This window comes from Belonocnema kinseyi, chromosome 4 (assembly GCF_010883055.1).
Source record: "Belonocnema kinseyi isolate 2016_QV_RU_SX_M_011 chromosome 4, B_treatae_v1, whole genome shotgun sequence".
Taxonomy (NCBI): Eukaryota; Metazoa; Arthropoda; class Insecta; order Hymenoptera; family Cynipidae; genus Belonocnema; species Belonocnema kinseyi.
Window position 1 is genome coordinate 57,193,139 of NC_046660.1, and position 15,795 is coordinate 57,208,933.

Here is a 15,795-nt window from a genome sequence, read left to right on the forward strand (position 1 = left end):
GAGAGTACAGAAATTGTATATCTGTCCATCTTCTTACTTGTATCGAATGCAGAATAAAACTACAATGTTATTTTATTGAACAAAGGAAATATTTAGCACATTATAAATTTTTTCTATTCAATAATTTCATTCGTTCATTGAAAAGGTAGATTGATCTAATATTTTTGTTTATATATTAATGAATATTTATCAAGTAAAATTTAATTTTTTCGATTTCAAAAAGTACCCAAATTTTTGTTCTAAATTCATAAAATAGAAGTTCTGATACTATAATGAAAATTGAATAATTTTATTCCAGTGTATTTTATTGATTTATAATTAATACCATAAGTCATATATGTGATGCTGTTTAAATTAAAAATTAATTAAAAAGATGTTCAGCAATAATCCACCCAATTTATTATGTATAATTTTAGATTAATTGAAATCATTTTTAATATCCTAACAAATAAAATTTTAATAGATTGATATTTTAAAAGTTTACGTATTTTGGGTGAAATTAGCTAGAAGGCATTATTATTTCTATATTAGTGGTTAATTTTATTTCAATAAATTAATCGATTCGCACCTTCATCCCTAAATTGAAATGATCACTGGTGTAGTCCTAAAAGATAGTGGCCTGGCGTTACTTTTCAGAAACTGCGTAAGCACTTTTAGAAGTTGGGGCGGGGGTCAAAAAGTCATACTTTCTAGCAAAAATTCAAATACTTTGTTAAAACTTACTTTTTTAGTTAAAGGATCATCACTTTGGTTAAAAATTTAACTATTTTCATAAAAATTCGTTTCATGTTTGGTTGAAAATAAATTACTTAAAGTGACAATTAATCTATTCCATTTTTGGTTAAAAAATTAGCTTCTTAAATTAGAAATCTAATTATTTGGGTAAAAGTGTATCTTTTTGGTTGAAAGTTTAACTTTTTGACAGAACACTTATATATTTTGTTAGAAATTTGTCTTTTTTGGTAAAAATGGAATATTCTTTGAAATACTCTGTAAAAGTAAATAATTTTTATATAAGGGATTCATAATTACAGTTACAAGCTCAACTATTTGATTTTAAATAAACTTTTATGTTAAAAATTATTCTGTTTTTTAAGAAATTCAGCTTTTTGGCTTGAAAATTCAACAGTTTAGTAGAAAATTAAACTGTTTTGTTTAAATTTTATAGTGTATATTGTATAAATTAAAAATTAAACTATTTGGTAGAAAATTGATGCATTTTTTTTTAAATCGTCTGTTTGGGTAGAAACCAATTTTTTTTTATTAAAAAATAGTCGCCTTTTTAGGTACAATATAGTCGTCTTTTTGGATAAAAAATTAATCTTGGGTGTTAGAATTGAACTGTTTGGTAGAAAATTCAAATATTTGTTTTGGGTAAAAAGTTATTCTTTTTTATTAAAACTTAAACGTTTTGGATGGGACTTCAACTATCTTGTTAAAAATTCATCTTCCTTGATTGAAAATTATTGTTTTTTGTAAAAAATTCATCTTTTCTGATTTTAAAGTTCACTTTTTTTCAAACATTTGACTTTTGTGCTTGAAAACTTTATTTTTGGTTGAAATTCGTAATTATTAGTGGTAGAAAGGTCATCTTCCTTGAGTCTCAATTAATTTTTTTCATGAAAATTCATATGTCTTCCAAAAAGTTTGTTAGTCATGAAAATTCAAATATTTGGATTTTAATATTTTTGTTTGAAAATTGGACCATTCGAACAAGAATGCATCTTTGTATGCTAAAAATTCAAGTATTTGATTAGAAATTTAACTATTTTCTTAAAATAGAATTATTTTTGGAAAATTTAACTATTAGGTTAGAGTCATCATTTTTTGTCAAAAATTTAACTATGCGGTTAAAAATTAATATTGAAAAATTCTTCTACTTGGTTAAAAGTTTATCTTTCTAATCTGAAAAGTACCTTTTTTTTAATTTAACCGCCTCCAAAAAAAATCGTTTTTACTTCAAAATTGTACTATTTGCTTAAATTTTGAACTATTTTTGTGAAAACTTGTCTATTTTATTCAAAAGTTGATCTATTTGGTTTTTACTGCTACGTTTTGCTTGAAAATTAACTTTTGTTTTAAATTCGTCTCTTTGTGTTGAAAATTCATCTATTTAAATATAAAATATCGTAAACAATGTATTTTGAATTTTCTATCAATAAAAAAACTCAAATAAGTATATTCTTAAACTATAATATTCAGTAAATTTTAATGAATTGTCACATTAATATATTATAAGTAATTATTTTAAATATTTAAAAATAGTTATTCATTAATATTTTAATCAATTTTCAATATTATTTTCAATATTTTTACATTCGAAACTTCCAAATAGGATTTAAAATTATTTCAGAGTTTATAGAGTAGTAAAATCGGACAAATAAGGAAGACGAGTATTAAGAAGATCTAAAAAAGAATTCATTCAGCACCATAGAGAATATAAAAAGGATCTATATTTCGACTCGGGTCAGGAAAAATCAAAGCAAAGACAAGGGTTTTGAATAAATTTTTAAATTTTAATTTAAAATTATTTTTTTGTGGTTACAAAACATTTTATTAAAAAATTTTTAAAAAAAATTAAAATTGTGGTCCAAATATAAATAGGCAGGGAAAAATTAAAAAATTTTGACAGTTAAAGTTTGCAGCTACCCTGATATAATATGCTTGTTATTAACTTATTTGCCTTTTATTTATATTTCTTTCTTATGCAGTTGCTGCATCCTGACGATTTTATTTTTAGTTAACTTTTATGAGGCAAATTTATGATTTATTTCATGTTGAAAATTTATTTTTATTAATTTATTAATTTATTTGTTAAATTTTTTTTCAAATAAAGGTTCATTTCGGTGATTGAAAATTCAAGATTTATGTAAAAAAATGTTTGTATATTCACAATTTATTTTGGTAAATGAAAATATAACGTTTTCATTTTGGGTTCAAAAACAGTTCCTTTTCAGTAGAAAATTCGTCTTTTTTATTAAATATTAATCTTTTCAGTTTAAAATTTCCCCTTTTTGATTAATAATGCAACTGTTTCATGAAAAATAATATTATTGTTAAAAATTTATCTCGTCAGTTAAATTGTTGACAGAATTGTTAAACAAAATTTTGTCATCGAAAATTAACTTTTTTGTTAGAAAAAGATATTTTTAGATAAAAATTTAACTATTATTTTAATATTCATTTTTTTTAATTCGTCCTTTTTGGTCAAATTTAACTTTTCTGGATTTAAAAGTTAATTCCTTTTTGGGTTGAAACATAACTGTTATATTATTTGAAAAAAAGAATTTTTTTTAAGATTAATGTTTTTAGTATAAATTCATCCATTTATTCAAAACTTAATTTTTTAACAAAAAATTCAACTATTCTGATTGAAGATTCATCTGTTTGGTTAAAAAGTCCTCTTTTTCTTTGAAAGTTTGACTGTTTTGTTAAAATGCCTTTTTTTAGCAAAACTAATTTTTTTAAACTAAAGATGTAACATTTCCATGTTCGGTTCAGAATTTTTCTTTTTCAGTAGAAAATTCTTCTTTTTTGATAGAAAACAAATCTTATTGATTTAAAATTTCCCTTTTTTTAGTTATTAATGCAACTTTTTTTTGTATAAAATTACCTTTTTAGTGGAAAATGCATCTCTTCAGTAGATCAAAACAAAAATTTATTAGAAATGGAACTCGTTGTTTGAGGGTTTAACCACTTTTTAATAAATTATTTTTTAAAAAGATTTATCATTTTAGTTTAGATTTTTAGTTCTGCTTTTTATTAAAAATTCAATTTTTACATTTTTGATGTTGGAAAGTATTTTTACAATCAAAGGCATAAATTACATTTAACGAGAAGAAGTTCAAATAATTTGAAAATTCTAATTTTTGGTATGACTTGAAATTTCTTGCAAAATTGTATAAGTGTATACATTCTGGCCAAAACTTGTAATTTTCAGTAGAATTATTTGGAAATTTTTTACTATTTTGAACGAATTTAAAAAAAAAAACAATGATACACTATAGAAATAATTATACTATGAAACACAATGTTTTTATAGATTTATAATATGAAAGTAGATTTGATAAATGTAAATTTCTTCAATTTTTATACCCTCCAAATTTAAAAGTTTAGTTTAAAAATAAAAAATTCTGAAAGTTTAAAGTATCTTTTTTGTCATTGGAATATATTTTTAATGTATTTGAAGATGCCATATATATCGCATTTAAATTTAAAAGTTAAAAATATTAATTTATCTTTATATTATTTGAAAAAAATTAGAAATCAAACTAACGCTTAACTTTTCGTATATTATTATAATAAATATATGTTTAGAAATGTAATAGGGATGACATTAGGTAATAATCTATAAAGCTAGTTAAAATTATAGAATTTAAAAAAACGTACTGCATTTTAAAGTATTTTAAAGATAATTAAGGATTTTGAATTTTAAACAACTTTAAACTATTCTAAGCAGTCTACTCAGGTTTTCAAGGGTTATAAAGAATTTTTAAGGACCTTTATCATTCTAAAAGGGCTTGAAAAATTTTGCATGATAAGCATTAAATGAAAAGGATATTAAAGAAATTTATATGATAAGCCATATAATCCGTTATGCCATTTAAGTGCAGATCCCAAATAAAAAAATCTTTAGACCACTATTCGACCCCCCCCCCCTGCAAAATTTCCCCTTTTCATAACGAGAATCAATTACAAATCTCTTTATAAATCACAAAACCTGCCTTAAATGTGTGTACGATCTCGTCCTTCAACATGTATAAGGCCGAATCGTGGATCGGTCTGAATTTCTCATGATCCCATTTATAAAAGGGTGGGGATGTTAAGGTAGGTCATATAATTCTTTATACAATTTAAAGACGGTTCCTAACTAAAAAAAATTCAGACCACAACATAATGTTCTCCAGTTTGATTTCCGCTTTTCAAATCCCCGATAAAAATGTCTTCCTTTTTTAACAAACATTAATTACAAATATTTTTCTATATCAGGACCTGCTCTGAATGTACGCCCGACCTTTTCCTGCAGCAGGTATGCGACCGAGTCGTGAATAGTTTTAAATTTGTTACGCTTTCATTGATTGAAGGGTGAAAGGTATATGGACAAGAATTATAATTCTTTATATAAATCAAATATGGCCCCTAACTTAAAAAAAGTTTAGACCACAATATAAGGTTCTCTACCTTTCTCGCTAATTTTCAACCCCTCGGTAGAAATTTTTTCCTTCTTTAACAAACATAAATCACAAATGTCTTTTTAATCAGGAACCTGCCCTAGATGTACGTAAGATCTTGTCGAACAACAGGTATGAGGCTAATTCGTGGATCGCTCTAAATTTTTTATTGCGGCTCCACTGTTAAAAGGGTGGTTGTATAGGAACAGTTTCTTTAATCCCTTATTTTATTTAGGTATGGCTAGAAATTAAACAAAAAAACTTCAGACCACATTTGACCTATCTCCACTTTGATCACAAATTTCTTTCTTAATCTGAATCTCGCTTAAGTTTAGGACCAATCTTAATCTGTAACGGGCAGAATGCCGAGTCGTGGATCCCTCTAAAATTTTTACGATTCTATTGTTAAAACGGTCGTTCGATAGTCTAGGTAGGTCATATAATCAGTACGGCCCCTACCAAAAAAAACTTTAGACCACAATTTACCGTTCTCGATGTTGATCCCCATTTTTTAAACCCTGAATAAAATTTTTTCCTTCTTTAACAAACATTAATCACAAATATCTTTCTACATCCGGAATCTGCCCTGAATGTACGTCCGATCTCATTCTCAAATAGGCGTGAGGCCGAGTCGTGGATTGCTCTAAATTAAAAAAAAACTAAAAAAAAACCAAAAGAAAACTTCCGACCACAATTTACCCTTCTCCATATTGATTACCAATTTTCAAACCCCTGATAAAAATATCTTCCTTTTTTAACAAACATTAATCATAAATATCTTCCTATATCAGGAATCTACCCTAAAGATACGCCCGATCTCCTCCTCAAAAAGATATCAAGCCGACGTGGGAATCAATAAAAAATTTTTATTACAGTATTGTTTCCAAAAAAGTGGGGGTATCTAAATGGGTCCTATAATCCGCTATTTTATTTAGGTACGGCCCTCAACTAAAAAGAAAAATTCAGTGAAAAATTTACAGATCTCCAGTTTCATCCCCAGTTTTCAATCTCCTAATTAAAATGTCTCCCTTTCTTAAAAAACATTAATTACAAATATCTGTCTAAATTAGGACCTGTGCTAAATGAAAGTCCGATCATGTCATTTAACAGGTATAAGGCCAAGTCGTGGATCGTTCTAAATGTTTAGATTTTTCATTGCCAGAAGGCTGCGAGGGGTGGGGGGGGGGTTCTTGACAGGTCTGATAATTCTTTATGTAATTTAAATACGACCCCTAACTAAACAAATCTTTAGACCACAATTTATCGTTCTCTAATTTTATCCCCTATTTTTAACGCCTTGATAAAAATGTTCACTAGTTTTAACAAACATTTATCACAAATCTCTTTCTAAATATAAAAAACTTTAGACCAGAATTTACGTTCTCCAATTTACTCGCCAATTTTGCGAACCCCTAATAAGAACTTCTCCCTTCTTTAATAAACAATAAACACAAATCTCTTTCTAAATCAGGTCCTGCTCTAAATCTGCGTCCGGTCTTATCCTGCAAAAGGTATAAGGACGAGTCATGGATCGTTCTAAATTTATTACGATTCCATTGTTGAAAGGGTGGTTGGTAAATGTAAAGGTCTTATAAATCATTATATAATTTAAGTACGGCTCCTAATTTAAAAAGAATTTAAATCACAATCAAGCATTCTCCTTTTTGATTTCCAATTTTCAAAAACACCCTCCTCCTCCAACTGCCCCCTTCTTTAAATTACGTTATACACAAATCCCTTTCTGAATCAGAAACCTGACATAAACGTACGTACAATCTCGTCCTTAAACAGGTATGAGGCCGATTCGTAGATTTCCGTTCATTTTTTATTACCGTTCTACTGTTTGAAGAGTCGGGGTACCTAAATAGGCCCGACCATTCTTTTTTTCATTTAAGTACGGCTACCAACTGAAAAACAACAACTTTAGACCACAATTTATCGTTGATCAGTTTGATCGCCCATTTTTAAACCGCTAATGAACATTTTTTCGTTCAAAAATAAACGCTAATCACAAATCTCTTTCTAAATCTGGAGCTGTCCTAAATAAATGTCCCATCTTGTAATTCAAACAGGTATAAGGCCGAATCTTTGATAGCTCTTTATCATGTAATTTAAATACGGCCCCTAACTAAAAATAATCTTCAGACCACAATTTACCGTTGTCCACTTTTCTCCTCTATTTTTAACACCTTGATAAAAATTTTCACTAGCTCTAATGGCCATTAATCACAAATCTCCTTCTTAATCAGGAACCTGCCCTAAGAGTACGTACCACATTGTCCTACAACAGGTATGAGGCCGAGTCGTGTATCGCTCTAAATTTGTTACAGTACCTTTAATTAAGGGGTTTTTGGTATATAGATGGGTGCTATAATCCGTTACGTAATATAAATACAGACCCCAATTTCAAAAAAAAATCTCCAGACCACAATTTATCATTCTCAGTTTTCTCCTCAATTTTCAACTCTTCAATAAAAATGTCCACCTTCTTTATCAAACATTAATCAGAAATCCTTTTTGAAATCAGGAACCTGCCCGAGTGACACGTTACGAAGGTGAAGAGCGATTCCCTCACGGACCTCGCAACCTGGATGAGGAGAGCGATCACGATCAGAATCTGGATCAAGATAAGCATGCAAGGGAATCATCCGAGAATGAGGACCCAGAAAAGAGAACCAACGACTCAAAACGGGAACCGAAGATGGGCCCCCTTCCAGCCGAAAATCCAATTCGCCGAAGACGTTCCATGGTCGTGTCCGACCGAAAGGTGCGAAGCGCCGACGTCGGAGTGAGTGGCATCTACGAGGTCATCTCTGAAGCTGACCTGGCCTTCAGTCCAGATACCCACGCCGAGGCTGTAACAGTCTTCCAAGGCAGGATTCGTGAAGAAGTCGTCTACGGAATTTGTCTTCCGGTACCAGGATTCAGCGCCCTCTTCATCGTGGTAGCACTCTCGGCTGTAATATCGGCCCTAGTTGCAGGAGCCATGCTACATCGATTACAGGTTCAGCGAGACATGATCCGAGGAAGTCGAAAAAATCGAACCGTTCAACAAACGACCAATGGTTGGTTGTCTTATGGGCTGCTTCGGGTCCGTTGCTCCGGCCGGCCTCATCGAGATCTGCAAGCTCATAAGCCTTCTGGGACCAACCCGGTCGTGCACTGAAGCATTCGATTTATTTTATTTTATAAACATATTTTATACTCGATCCAATGATATTAAACGAGCGCGAACGCCGTCAGAGACAATGTGCAATATACTACTGTACAAAGTACCGTAAGTGCGTAGTAACCGAGTTCAAAGCGTAACTCGCACCCCTGTCCTCTAGATTTCAATCTTGTCCCTAACAGGCTTCCTGAGTTGAAATTAAAAATACTGGTGGATTCTTTTTTGAATCATGACAAAAGTTAGATTGACTTGATTTTTTATGAAGAAAATATTTAATTCCAGAAATAAGTAGCTTAAGGGAAAGATAGCTTGAGGGAAAAAGGTAGCTTAATGGAAAAACACTTAACCAGCAATCAGGAGTTTTGTGGCTTTTTTCCCAGTGTACCGTAGGAGAAGATCCTTCTTCAGACAAAAATTTTAACTCATAGCTCCATCTAGTCTAAAAGGAATCCCAGAATTTCTTTCATTCTCTGATGATAATACATATTCCTTTTAAAATTTTACTTTTAGCACTTGGAATAATAATAAGTGTGTTTCTAAGAAAGGATTCTTCTTTCGCTCTCTGTAGTAGCTTAAGGTAAAAGCACCCAACCAGCAATCGGAACTTTTCTGCTTCTTCCAGCTGATGGATGGAGATATTTTTTCATAAAAAAATGAATTTTCCAAATTTTAAATTCGTAGCTTCATCTAGCCTGAAAAGGCGTCCAGAATTTATGTTAATCTCCTATGATAATGCAGATTTCTTTACAAATTTGAATACCTAACACCTGGAAATATAATGCATTTATTTCTAAAAAGAGTTATTTTTTCTATTTTTCTAGTAGCTTATGGGAAAAGCACCCAACCAGCTTTTGGAAGTTTTCTGTTTCATTTTCCAGCGGAGCGAAGCAGATATTTTTTTCAGAAAAAATTTAATTTTCAATTCATAGCTCCATCTAGTCTAAAAACACTTTAAGAATTTTTTTGTACTCTGATAGTAGCTTAAGGGAAAAGTACCCAACCGGCTATCATAGCTTTATCTAGTATGAAAAGACGTAACTAATTTTTGTTATTCTCTGATGATAATACAGATTCCTTGAAGAAGAATAACTATCGAAACAGACATTTTTTATTAAATGAACATTCCTGAAGGAAATTAAAACTACCGGAAATGGAAGTGACATTATTTTACCTTAAAATAAAAATCACGAAAGTTGAAAAATACTGAAAATATAATTACCGTTATAGACGATTATCGAAAACTGAAAAATTTAGAAATTCCAAATTACCAAAAATGGATAAAACTGCCAGAAATATTTCTTAATGAAATTGAAATAATGTAAAAGTGAAAGATAATGAAAATAACAAAATTCAGAACTTTCAAATTACTGGTGAGATTAAATTAACGCGATTGCATCAATTTTGATTAAAATTTAAAAATCCAAATGTTTGAATTCCCGAAATTAGTAAACGTGAGAATAGAAAAAAACTATTTTATTTTTTTCCGGGAGTCTACAAATTCGCCAATTTACAGCTTTCCGTAATTTCAAATTTTTGTGATTTACTATTTTCGGAAATTTAAAAATTTCTAAATTTTCTATTCTTAGAAATTTGATCATTTGGAGAATGTGAAAATTCGGGTTTTTAATTTTCGGGAGTAAAAATTTTTCGGTAATTTTATTTTAATTCGAGAATTTAAATTTTGAGATACATACTTTTTACAAAAAAGTGAAATCCCGAAAGTTGAAAAATAGTGAAAGTATGATCAATAAAATAGAAAATTAAAACAAAATTAAAATCAGAGAATATAAATTTTCCGGAAAACATAATTTCACCTGAAAAGTAACTTATAAGTTAACTTTTAATAAACTTATAAATGTTGCAAAATTTCAAATCATCAAGAAATTGAAATTAAAAAAAAATTTTAACGAAATTTAAATATGTCAAAAGTAAAATTTAACGACACTAGAAAAAATGAAGAAATTTGAACTTGCTGAAATTATAAATTTTCAGAAATTGTATAATTACCAAATTTTCAATTTTCGAAAATAGTGAATTGCCGAATTTAAAAATTTCCTTTTAAAAGAAAAATTTATAATAAACACCCTAAATAAAATAAAAAATTATTCCAACAGAATAAATGATCGAATATTTTTGTTTGTTAACTATTGTCAAGAATTTGAAAATTTTCGCATTTGAAAATTTGTTTTTTGTGCTATTTTCGGCAGAATACATGAAAAACTCTGGTATTTTTCACATGGGAAAAAGCAAAAAAAATCCGGAATTAAGACAAGTACCGAAAATACAATTTGCTAATTAAAAAATTTCCGCAGTGGAATTTTTCGAAATTTGAATATTACGATTTTTAAATCTTAGTTATAAATATAATTTCGAGAATCTAATCATTTTGGTGATTTAAGTTGCTGAATTTTTATATTTTCATTAACTTTTCACTTTGAAAATATTTAAATATTGCTTAAAAATATTTTAGTTAGTTTTATTTATTTTTGGTAACTTGAAGTTTCTGAAAATTTCATTTTTCAAACATTTTCTATTTGGAACTTATATTTTATTTATTTTTCTATATTCGCAATTTTCTTTCTTCGGCCAAATCATGTCACTCTAATAAGTCTTTCAAAAATTTCATCAGTGTTTTTATTTTTTCACTCAGATTTAAAGATAGTTTGCTAGAACTGCATAGATGATAATTTTGCTCCATAGAACAAAAAATGGAAACGATTTCCATTAATTTGTGCTTGGAGATTAAATAAACAAGTCAACTGAATTCGAAATTTAATTGGTCAACTATAAGCCTCTGAAAAATAATATGAAAAAATAATAAAATAAATACATTAAGAATAAAAAAACACTAAAAAACAAAATTCTCTACTTTTAAATAAAAAATTAATATTTATTTGCAGAGGTTGGATTATAAATTTTTTCAAAATACAAAGAATCACATCGGAATTTGGGAATTTACCTTAAAAATAGAAACGAATTACAATTAAATAAAAACTCTAAGAAATTCTAACTTCCTCCTCATTGTTATTTTATTTCTTATTTATTATACCTGATAAATTTTTTCTTCTACAATAAAAAAAAATTTAATGTGTTAACAAATATATAACATTAAATTAATTGAGTATTAATGCTTGAAAATATTTACACCTTTGCCTAAAATGTGTTCAATTGAACACCTAAAATCGTTGTGAACTTCTCCTTCGATCACCGAAGTTAAGCAGCGCTTGGCTGGACTATATTCGGATGGAGGCCCTCGTACCAGAAGGGTGTATTTTATATTAGCTTTTCAAGCTTTCTTCACTCTGAAAATAATAATTATAACTATAGGAATGATAAAAACAATAAAAATCAATCAAATAACAAATGAAGAATAAATAAAAGTGTCCTAAAATATTTATCATTTTTTATATGCAGTTAATAAAAAGAGTATTTAAATGCATGTCTATTTGGATATTGTACCTGCTGGATCTTTTTTCGAGGTCTAAAATAATACCAATGGCATTCTTCTCGTACCTGGACTTTGGATTAATGTTAAACATTTTTTAATCACGCAAATAATGAAAAGGCTCAGAAAAATTTAAATGTTTAACAGACATGTTAAAATGTTGATAAATTACTTATATTCATATTAGAAAAAAATTTATTAAAATAATTAAATCGAAAAATTGTGAACACTGAGCCTTTCAATTTGTAACACTAGCCAGCAATAATCAGTCTAATAATATTATTGAATAATTTGAAAGAAACGTTTAATTTATTAGAAATTGCATTTTTAAATTTGAAAAAATCAGGAAGTCCCACTAGACATTGATTCTCTTTAATTTCCCTTTTTTTTTAATCTAAGTATGGACGTGATTTCTTTTTTGCACGAACATGGACCCTGTGGTCTCGCTGACCACTGTGTATATTTATATCTATTTAAACGAAGTAATTAAATTGTCATCTGACTTATACAAATATATTCGATTAAGTGAGAAATCAATAATTTTATCAATTTTTTTAATTAAAAATCTGCTTCAACAGTTAAGGAAGGTTCAGAAACATGGTGCGGTCCGCGAGACCGCACGTCCATACTTAAAGATTAAAAATAAATAATTATAAATATTTATGCAAATAAGCAATTATTGAATATTATAGTACTTAATATTTAAAAAAAGAGTGAAATTAAGTATTATAATATTAAATATTACCATAATCAAACGAATCCAAAACATATATTTTTATCTATGCATTTCTCTTCAGCGACAATTAAATTTAGGTCGTTATTTTTTGAATTTTTCCTAATTTTGTAATTTAAATAGTCTATAAATTAATTCGTAGCCTTTACTTTGATGTCTTTAAACTCGTGGTCAAATTTGAATTTTTTCCGTCGTACGGTAATCGGTGGCGGTCCTGCGGACTTTACCTCAGAAATCATTTGATTTTTTGATCGGGAATTTTACAAATGTTTAAGAGAAAAATTTGTGGAAGTTTGATTTCAACAATTTTTTGAAATAATTAATTGAATTATCTTTTTTAATTGTGATATCGTTCAGTTTACAATGTGTAATTAAAAAATCTTATACATTTAAAATTTTTAATTCTAGATTTTGATTATAAAATGTACATTTTCAATTTACTGAATTTTGAAATGCAGTCTTGAAGAATTGAATAAGTAAAAAGTTAAAGCGTTTTGCAGTTGGCATTTTTTGATGAAAACATTTTTATTTGATCAACTGTAAGTATAAATAAATCAAATATTTCAAAAATGGATCTATACCTTACGTTTTAAAAAGTGAGCCAAAAATTTATTTAACAAAACGCTTCTAGATCCGTTCAAAATTCAAGAAATTCCAGATTTTAACTTTAAAAATTAAACTGTTTCATTTCGAAAGTCTCAGTCATTAAACAAATTTAAATTTTGATTAAAGCTTTATAAAATATTTGAACTTAAAAATAACTTAAAGATATATTCGTAATTAAAGACTTTCAATTAAATTAAAAATATTGTTTCAGTAAAAATGATTTAATTTTTAACCCATTTAATTTAAATTTTGTTAATTAAGATCAAGAAGAATGATTTAATATTTAGAAATATTTCACCTTTTACTTAAGGCGAGTAAATTAAAGACAAATATTTAAAAGTAAACAATTTTATACTGAATTTTTTAACATAGAAAGCCTTGAATCCTTAAAATTTGAAAAATTTGACAACTTGAACTAAAATTTCGGTTTAAATAGCGACAACCTAAATTGAAACAAACCGTAGACTTTTCCAGATTTTAAACAAAAAATTTTGAAGCTTTTTAAGAATTGAGAAGAATAGAAAAGAATAGAAAAATTTTTCTTAGATTCCTAGAAAAATTAAAAATGAATTTTTATTTTGTAAATTTATTTTGAGAGAATTTTTAAAAAGATTCTAAATTATTTTCAAAGTAGTCAAAAAAGTACCTAGAAGATTTTTTAAAAATTGTAGAGAAAATTCGATTCATTTAAAAAAATATTTAGAAGTTTATATTTTTGAACTTCACATAATATATAAAAGTTAAAACTTCTCAATTTTGCCGTTTATTTGCATTTCATTTAATATTATTAAATTTTAAAACATTAGTACCTTCCATTCTATACACTTTTTATTTTATTCAGCACTTTAATTCGAAATTTGTGAATGAAAAGACTTTTATCCTTCAACTTTAAAAGTTTCGGCTACTTCAGCTGCATTTTTTTCCAATCGGAATGCAATTTTAAAAGTTAAGTCCGCAAGACCGCCACCTATAATATTGTGTTTTACAGCTGCAAATTTTACCTGCAAATCTAATTTAAAGAAAAACTATTTAGTTTGACCAAGAGTTACAAGATGTCAAAGTAAAGGCACGAAATTTTTTTTAGGCCTAATAAAAATAAAAATTATCCAAATCAAAGTCCTTGTCGTTAAATGAAGAAAAATAATACTTGTATAGCTATATTTGATGTACGATATAAAAATGTATTTACTATTTAACCAGCGCTCAAAAATATAATTTTTTTTATTATTATTAAGTTTTTTTAAGCCTGAATATTTAACCCTTCGGTATCCGGATATATATAAGAACTGATTAGTTAAATTTTATCCAACAGTGCTACTCGTCTGTGCCTGCCTCAATCTCCCAGTCTTTTCTCAAAAAAAATTCTTTTTCTTTTTTTATATAAAAAAATCAAAAAAGTCACATTTTCTACCTAAGTTAATATTTAATGAATTTATACCTATTGATGTTACAGAGAAATTAGTTTTATTAAATAGTTATTATTATTTAAGAAACTAGATCATTGTCGCAAATTTAATTTTATGTGCTCAAAGTAAGTTAAGTGAAAAATATTGCGAAAATAATTAAAGTTAACACTAAAATTAAGAAAATGTTATATTTTTAAGAATATGTCATACATGTAAATATAATGAATCATTTATTATAATGCCATTAAAAAGCATAAATAGTTTTGTTTCATAAAGTATTTTTTAGTTTGAATAGATTTCTAATTATTGACTTTTATTGGGACGACTGAAAAATCCCGAAAAATAAAATTCCCGACACAGTAAAATTCCCGAATTAGAAGATTCCCCAGTAATCAAATTCGCAAATAATAAAATTGCCGAAAAATAAAAATACTGATTTGCAAAATTCCCAAATAATAAAATACACGAATAATAAAATTACTGAAATATAAAAATGCCGAATTGGAAAATTGCCGCAAAATAAAATTCGCCAATAATAAAATTGTCGAAAAATAAAAATACCGAATTGGAAAATTCCCCAATAATAAAATTTTAGAATTATAAAACTCCCGATTTGGAATATTCCCGAATAATAAAATTTACGAAAATTGATAATATTACCGAATTGGGAAATTCCCAAATATTAAAGTTCCAGACAGTTTATAATATTGCAGAATTGGAAAATTTCCGAATAATAAAATTCCCGACATAAAATTGCCGATTTATAAAATATACGAATTGGAAAATTCCCGAATTTTAGCAATTAGAATTTTTGATAAATATATTTTATGAATTACAAATACAACAATAAAACATTAGTTTCAAAAATTATTTTTAACATTTAAAATTTCGAAGATTATTTCTTGAATTAAAAATAGCAATAATTTTAAATAAAATATTTCTGGGCGATGCATAATTTTTTTAATGTTCACAGATTTTTGAAAAAATACAAAAAGCGTCCGCAAAAATAAAATTTAAAATTCATATATATATATATAAATTTAAATTTTGAATCTGTTTGAAAAACGTCACAAGGTGCGTAGAAAATTTAACGAGAATTTTGTTCCAAGCGCAAGTTTTCAAAAATAATGAAGGCGATACAGAAATGTAATTCTACATTGAAAGAATGAATAATGACTCACATTTTGACGCTTTTTTTGAAAATGTGCATAGAATTTGAAAAAATACAAAAAGCGTTAGCAAAAATTGAATTTTAAATTAATATA

General features: G+C 27.4%; 1 protein-coding gene across 1 annotated transcript in view; it reads left to right on the top strand.

The window, feature by feature from the left end:
- The window catches only part of LOC117171459, a 190,082-nt gene extending 180,152 nt beyond the window's left edge, over positions 1-9,930 (top strand). The window contains exon 8 of the mRNA XM_033358799.1: positions 7,699-9,930. Within this exon, the coding sequence (XP_033214690.1) occupies positions 7,699-8,337 (639 nt within the window). The 3' untranslated portion in view covers positions 8,338-9,930. The remainder of the gene's footprint in view (positions 1-7,698) is intronic.
- The last annotated feature ends 5,865 nt before the right edge of the window (positions 9,931-15,795 follow it).